Raw genomic sequence first — 8,210 nt, forward strand, 5'->3', positions numbered from 1 at the left:
CTTTAACAAGCCATAACAGAATCCAGTGTGTATTATCTGCCTCAGACAACTACGGATAAAGAATATCTGTATCCTAGCAAGTCCTAAGAAGGCCTGCCTTAGGCAGAAGGCAATTCCTGATGAGTAAAACCTGTTAACAGATTTAGTCTCCCTTACAGTTGGCCTTAAATCTGTCCTGCACATGCTAAAATAACAGCACAGAGCACTGGAGTTACTTCTACAAAGCATTCCTGAGGCCTAGCCTGTTGGCTCTGTATCCCCTGTGGTTGCACACACCATGTAGGCACTGAATAGTCCATAACCACTCCAACGCACCCTTTTACACAGAGCAGGAAGGACTCCCTATGCAACATCTGTTTCCCATCAGCTCATACACCTGCACCTCTGTAGTAAAGAACAGTGCCTCTGACTTAAAACTAAAAAGAGTTCTGTGCCCAAAACGCTTCAACGCCTGGGTCAGGAGCAGTGTAGGCCCGAGAGGTGTTTGGCTTTGGGGAGGCTGGTCTCCAGCGCCAAGCACTGCCCAGCCATCCCGGCGATGCCAGAGACCGCGGAGTAGCCGCGCAGAGCTGCGAGGCAGCACCGTGCCTCCCCAGGGCGTGTGGCCGCAGCCCGGCCCGTGTGGGGAAGGACACTGCGGGCACACGGGGCGGGAAAGGGGCCGTAGGGCCGGGCACAGGGTGGTAGCCCCCTCGGCGGCAGCTTCTCGACTTCAAGCACTGGGCCAGCCCAACCTCCGGGCAGGGGCCGGCTCTGCCCTCGGGGCTCCGGTCCCCGCTCCATGCACCGCCCCTGGGCAGAGGGGTCGCGCCCGGCGCCGGGCAGGGCAGGGCAGCGGCTCGGCGCCGCCGGGGCAGGTGGCGGAGGGAACGGGGGGAGCGGAACGCCCGGCCCGGCTCCAGCTCCCCGCCTCTGGCCCGCGCTGCCCGCCGTGCGGGGGTGGTGGCGGAGGGGGGTCCCCGACCGCCTCTATAAAAGCGGCTGCAATGGCTCTGCCGGCAGAGCCGAGAGGGCGGCGGGCAGGCGGCGGCCAGGACCATGGCGACGGGCAGCGGGCAGGACCTGCCCGCCCTGCTGCTCCTCCTCCTCCTCCTCCGGCCGTGCGAGGCAAGTGCGGGGCGCCCGGCGGGGCCGGCGGCTGTGGGGAACCGGCGGCCGGTCCGGCCCCGTGACCCGGCCCCCGGGGCCGCTCTGTCCCCGCAGGTGAGCAGCCGGGAGCCGGCATGTCCCCGTTTGTGCGGCGGGCGCTGCCCGGCCGAGCCGCCGCGCTGCGCCCCGGGCGTGCCCGCCGTGCTGGACGGCTGCTCCTGCTGCCTGGTGTGCGCCCGGCAGCGCGGCGAGCGCTGCTCCGCGCTGCTGCCCTGCGACGAGAGCAGCGGCCTCTACTGCGACCGCGGCCCCGAGGACGGCGCGGCCGCCGGCATCTGCATGGGTAGGTGGCGGCCGTGGGACGTGCCCCGCCTGCGGCGGCCCTCGGGGGGCGGCGGGGAGACCCTCCCCGGGCCGGGCCCGCTGTCCCGCAGTTCTCCCGCCTGGCCTTCGGCGAAGCGGGTGATCCTCCGCACCGCCAGCGCCACGGGAGACTGCCCCTGATGCTGCGGAAGGTGCCTGTGCGGCCGCCGAGGGGCTGGGAGAGCCGGGGAGTGTCCGAGTGCCCTCCGCCCTTACGATAGCCTCCCCTTTTCCCACTAGTGCTGGAGGGAGACAACTGCGTGTTTGATGGGATGATTTATCGCAATGGGGAGACGTTCCAGCCCAGCTGCAAGTACCAGTGCACCTGCCGCGACGGCCAGATCGGCTGCGTGCCCCGCTGCAACCTGGACCTGCTGCTCCCCGGGCCCGACTGCCCCTTCCCCAGAAAAGTCGAAGTCCCTGGAGAGTGCTGTGAGAAGTGGGTCTGCGACCCTGACGATGAAGTGATTTTGGGAGGTTTTGCTATGGCTGGTGAGGAAATTAAAATTAATTATCGTAGTAATTGTGAGGAGGAGGTGACAGCATACTGAAAATGTCCACAGGGTTGCACGTTGCTTGCATGGTCGATTTTTTTTCCGATCTTTTTTCTCACCTCGAGTGACTAGTAGATATACCAGGTTATGAATAAAGGCAGAACTCAACAGGTAAAAGAAAAGATTCAGAGGATGAACGTGCATAGCAGTTTTAAAAGTTAATTAAGTTAGTTCCCAATTTTTAAATTTCTGTTTATCTGGTACACATTAGTTCTGTGACCAGAATAAAATAGGGACAAGATACTAATCCTCTGAACATTCCCACACCAAAAAAAAAAAAACCAAAAAAAAAACCCCAACCGAAAAAACTCCTTTGCAGTCTTGCTAGTTGCTCTGCAAGAATATGTTACAACATCTGTACTATTATAACAGCTTTGTCTACAAGAGATTTTTTTCCCCCCTGAATCCTGCAGGTCTTAGAAGTGGTCAGCATGGCAGCTAAAATGCCAACAAATTCCAGCCTGTCTGTGCTAGAGTGCTCATATTTATTGTTGGCATTAAAAACACTACAGAGTACTTGGAGAAGCAGTGGTTATAAACACAGTGAATGGATTTGTAAGAAAACCTAACCCACTCCAAAGTGCAGAACTCAGGCTTTTTAAAAAGCTAGATAATATTTTCCCCTTTTTCAGTTTTTCTCTATTTTCATTTTTTCTACTACATTCTATCTCCATCCCCTTTAAATTCTGTTATTAGTTTAACATGAATTTTCATAACTTTATACTGAGAGTAGAGGGCACTGCATTCTCTTCCAGGCACTGCTCTTTGTGATCTTGGGCAGTTAGTTATGCCAAAACTCAGCTAATCCGTTTAAAAAAGAAGTGAGAAAGGATTGAGGAAGAAAAGCTTTAATAGCTTTTCAGTGTGCTATGAAGTATTAGTTTTAAAGCGCATAAACAAAAAGTGACACTTTTTATTACCTTTCCTTTTCTTTGGTTGGTCTGACAGTGACAGGGTAATCCATAAAATACCTACAGACAAATTGTCTGCATTCTTTTAGCAATGGCCATCCCTCTTGGGAGGCCACCTTTTTTGGACCTTTGCCATTCAAAAGGCAGAAAGGCTGTTTTAGAGGAGCTTAACAGCAAGAGCTGTGACTGACGGCTCAGTTGTGTTGTCTCCTGTTTGCTCCTGCTTTGATCAGTGAACCAAACTGTGCCTTAGCAATATTTGCATAGTGCAGCTTAACATTGCCAGGAGGGCAGGACAGTGGTCAGGCTTGACCATGGCTTTAAGTACCTGTGATAGCTCCTGGAAATGGCTTCCCTCCTCCCTCCCCACCATCACCCTGGCTGTAGTCTGTCAATAATTGACAAGATGGGGTGATTTTACGACTCTCAGGAGTAAAAGGACTTTAGTTCCATTCTGTTTATTAGTTTAGATAAATCATTCAGCCTCTGTCCACTCATACCTAATACAAATATTTTTATGACATAGCTTTAGAACAGATTCGTGATATATTTCCATTAGAAAGGGTGAGGAATAAAAATCTCTTAGGATTCTAAACTGGTTTAAAAGTTGGTAGTAATTCTTCCAGCTGTGGACTTGAGGGAACTGAATCTAAATGCTTTGCTGATTACAGTGATATGCACCTTTCTAGTTTGGGTTGGTTTTTTTTTTTTTTTTTTAGTTTCAGGAAGTTGCCATTCAGGATTCCTAAAAAGACAGCTTTTAAAATTTCTAAATCCTGTCAAAAGCATGGATTTTGAACCTTGTTTTGTCTCACATGTTCCTTCCCAGATATGATAGAGCTCAATTACATACTGAGGTTTCACGTGACTTTTTCTTGTAATAAAATTCTGTGGGGTTTTGTCTCCAGCCTACAGACAAGAGGCCACACTCGGAATCGATGTGTCAGATTCAAGTGCCAATTGTATTGAGCAGACAACAGAATGGAGTGCTTGTTCCAAAAGCTGTGGAATGGGCTTTTCCACCCGTGTTACTAACAAGAATCAACAGTGTGAAATGGTGAAGCAGACACGACTTTGTATCATAAGACCATGTGAAAATGAAGAGTCATCTGATAAGGTATGCTGCAGGGAGTGAAGCAAGGCAGCAGCATCTCTTCAGCTCTAGTTCTAAAGCTGGAATTTTATGGTCCATAATGGTCCAGATGCAACAGCACATGTGCAGCAAGCTAAGTGGTTTTGGTAAAGCATTAGACTTGCTGTGTTTGCTCAGTAGCTTTGTGCTGCACCTCCAGCAGGTCAAGGGAGGTGATTCTGCCCCTCTGCTGCACGCTGGTGAGAGCCCACCTGGAGCACTGTGTCCAGCTCTGGGGCCCTCAGGAAAGACATGGACTTACTGGAGTTAATCCAGAGGAGGGCCACCAAGGTGGTCGGAGGACTGGAGCACCTCCCCTATGAGGTAAAGCTGAGGGAGTTTGGATTGTTCAACTTGGAGGAGAGGAGGCTTTGGGGAGACCCTACAGTCCCTGCCAGTACTTAAAGGGGGCCTAAAAGAAAGGTGGAAACAGACTTTTTAGTAGAGCCTGTAGATAGGACAAGGGGTAATAGTTTTAAACTAAAAGAGGTAGATTCAGACTAGATATAAGGAAAAAAAAATTTGTACCATGAGGGTGGTGAGACACTGGAACAGGTTACCCAGGGAGGTGGTAGGTGCCCCATTTCCAGAAACATTGAAGGTCAGGCTGGACAATACTCTGAACAACCTGATCTAGTGGAACATGTCCCTGCTTATTTCAAGGGAGTTGGATTGGATAGCCTTTAAAGGTCCTTTTCAACCCAAAGTGGTCTATGATTCTATAATAATTTTAAGTCATCCCAAACAGATCACATATATTGCATGTGCAGATTATTTTGACAGTTCACAAAGTGTAACTTGTCCCACAAATGCAACTGTACTACCTGTACATATACATCAGAGTTGCTTCAGTAATACAGAATGGATATATCAGATTTCTAGTCTGTTGAGCATCTGGAACAGCAGAGAAATGTATGAAATGTCTGCTTGATAAAGTAAACCTTATCTTAATCTTTATGATGTTTTTTCTCCAAAAAACAAACCCAAGACTGACATTTCTGATGTAAAAAAATAATTTTATCTAAGGGAGATGACTTTTTTGTTTCTTCTCCACATTAAGTGTTTCTATCAGGGAGAATAACATGTATCTAGGTAAGAGGCCCATCAATTTCTGTAATGTTGAGTGTCGGAAAGCATTTCTAAGGCCTTTGCCAAACAGTCTCTGCAGTTTTAAGTACTGTGTTTTAAAAAGGAGATGAAACATGTGGGGGGGGGGGGGGGTTGAGGAGATTAACAAGAATGATCAGAGGTCTAGAAAACATGTTCATCTAGGGAAAACCAGATAGAACTGAACTTCTTCTGAATGCAAGAGAAGAGAGATGTGTTCTCATAACCGTGTTCAGATATTGCAGCCTGTTTTGAGTCCATTGAGGATATAACAAGAAATGGTGAGTTTAGACTGCATAAAAATTGTGAGTGAAAATGTTCCAAGCAGTAAGAATAGTGAACTCTTAGGGTTGTCTGCAGCAGATGTGGAGTCTCTGTCATTGAAGATTTCCAAGGACAAGTTAGTCAATCATTTTTTAAAAATAACGTGGCTAAATCTGGTTCTGCCTTGAGTCACAGGAATGGGTGATGACTTTTGCAGTTTATTTTACCCTCTTTTTATTTCCCTGAATCTAGTCCTGTAACTTGCTCATTTGACTTGCTGATTCTCTGATGGAACTACACTAGACTGAGAAGTTTTTCAGTATAGTTTCTTAATGAATGTAGACTGGGTTTGTCTCAGATGACAAGAGTGGACTTTAATTATTTTTCTTTCATTACTGGTCCGGTAACACACTGCTGTCGAAGGGCAGATCTTGCAGGTGTTACGTGTAACTAACTACTGAAGCAGTTTCCGAGTCTTCTTGCTGTTGAATGAATAAAGACAACAAATTCAAATTTTCAGAGTAGACCTGTATCTTTGCATGTCAGTTGTTAAATGCTGTCTTATGCAATGATATACTTATTGTCTCTTCATATTTCTGTTAGAAAGGGAAGAAATGTAACCGAACGAAGAAGTCGGTGAGAGCCGTTCACTACGAATACAAGAACTGCACGAGCGTGCAGACGTACAGACCCCGTTACTGCGGCCTCTGCAGCGATGGGCGCTGCTGCACCCCACACAACACCAAAACCATCCAGGTTGAGTTCCACTGTCCCCAGGGCAAAGTCCTAAAAAAGCCAATGATGTTGATCAACACCTGCGTGTGTCATAACAACTGTCCTCAGAGTAACATTGTTTTCTTCCAGCCATTAGATCCCATGTCTAGCGAAGCAAAAATATGAAAAGCATGAATTAGATAGCGCAAAAAATACAAGCAGTTTATACAACACTTGACCCACAATCAGGTGAATGTAACAAATGCATATATGAAACATCTAAAATATTTTTCAGAATGGTCTTTCAAACTAGGTGCTTTTTTCCCTCCCGTAGTTTATTAAATACCTCGTTTTACATTTGCCGTCTCTGAATGTCTTTTATTCACTTGAAGGAAACTTTGTACCTTGGACAGAGCCTCCTTTTTTTCTTGATGGTGGCATAAAGATTACAAAGCCAATAGCTAGACTTTCCCCTTGAGTTAAGGGGATTATGCTGCAAGTTTCAGTAGGTGTAAGACTGGGCTCCTTGAGAGTAAACGGATTCCATGAGGAATGCATGATACTGTATCACATACACTTCCAGGCTTTTAACTTCACTTTCCATACTGCATATAAACACTTCAGCAGTGTTCTTTTTTCTTTTTAATGAAACTCTAGTTTTTGATGACAGTAAAAATCTTACTGATGAAAGTGTTGCTTTATTGTGGCTTATGCAATACCTTCTGTCAATACCTCTGACTTTGAGGATTAAGTTTGCACATAGCTCCTGAAACTACATAAGTAAGATCTCTTATCCTGAAGCACAGCAGGTTGATAGCTGGCAGCAATTAAATTTATCTTTGGTAACTTCAATAGCAGTCTAATCCAAAACCAGCTGAAGTCAGTGTTGTATAAGAATTTGGTTCTAATCAATGCGTGTCTGTAGATAAAACTATTTGGATGCAAAAATAATATATCTGTAAATTCCTCTAAAATACTAACTGTATCATGTGGTGCTTCATTTCTTAGAAAGGTGTATATGTAAATAGAAACTGTACATACTGTAATATAACTTGACTAAGTAAATAAACTTTATGTGATCCAAAATATTTTTTCCTAAAGTTGTTTTTCTTAAACTACCAGCTTTTAACAGATAAAAGCAATGGGAAGAAAAAGGGTCGCAGACTCCTAAAACCAAGATGCTTTCTTGCGTTATTCTTAATGTCCCTCATCCTAATCGCTGTGTTAAAAGTCATGCAGTGCCTTGCTACAGGGAAGCATGAATAATTTGTGGGGCACATATAAGAAAGGAGGTTTCTTTCAGAGTAAGTTAGCATGGGAGATAGGATGATGTAAATAAAGTTAGTGTGCCCTGAAACGTGGTGGTGGTGAAGAATAATTACACGATTCAGAGTTCATATTTGGTTCTGAACAACTTAACAGAGTATTTCATTGGGTCGTGCAACACTCCAAGCCTCACAAAAATCAGCTTGTGATCATGTTTGTGTTAGATACTGTATTGCAATATCCCCAAGGAATATAGAGCCTGAGGAGGATGGCAGTTTCATGTATGTTAGATCATATATGTAGCAGGATTGTGCCAATAGGTCCTAACTACAGTTGTGGAGACATTCAGCTGCTTTGACTGTGAGACCAAGTTTAGCTTGGTGTGTGTCTGTCTCTGTTAGCAACAGCAAAGCTGTACTTATGCCACAACTGTTCTATAACCATATGATAGGAAACAACTCTGTCTTGAGAAAAAAAGGCAGAAAGCCTAATCTTAACATATTTGGCCTAGTGTTCTTCTCTGAAGGAGCTATCAAACTCCAGTTTGGCAATTCCTGAGGGGTGGAATTCAGCTGGGGCCTGAGACTCCTCATTTTAGACAATGAAGCCTAAGGTAAAGATAACTATGAGCAAGCATCAACAACTTATGGGTTTTTAGCAACTTTTAGGTTATCCTTGAAATTATGAGGCCCTGGTGCTAAAACTGATTCAGTTAAGGTTTAGATAGATCGGGTCCTCACCTGGGCTCTTGCATGTCTTTCTCCACTAACTCCACCAGTGATGAATTTCTCTGTAGTCATTGCTATTGTT

The 8,210-nt window shown here is 46.0% G+C and overlaps 1 protein-coding gene across 1 annotated transcript; it reads left to right on the top strand.

Annotated features, from left to right (window-relative positions):
• Window positions 1-329: 329 nt before the first annotated feature.
• On the top strand, window positions 330-7,222 carry CCN3 (cellular communication network factor 3). Its single transcript, XM_032132120.1, is given in 6 exon segments — window positions 330-1,007; window positions 1,009-1,107; window positions 1,204-1,432; window positions 1,693-1,944; window positions 3,826-4,034; window positions 6,024-7,222. Coding segments are annotated over 6 exon segments (1,749 nt in total). The 5' UTR covers window positions 330-344; the 3' UTR covers window positions 6,321-7,222.
• The last annotated feature ends 988 nt before the right edge of the window (window positions 7,223-8,210 follow it).

The sequence above is a fragment of the Corvus moneduloides genome, chromosome 1 (genome assembly GCF_009650955.1).
Source record: "Corvus moneduloides isolate bCorMon1 chromosome 1, bCorMon1.pri, whole genome shotgun sequence".
Lineage (NCBI taxonomy): Eukaryota > Metazoa > Chordata > Aves > Passeriformes > Corvidae > Corvus > Corvus moneduloides.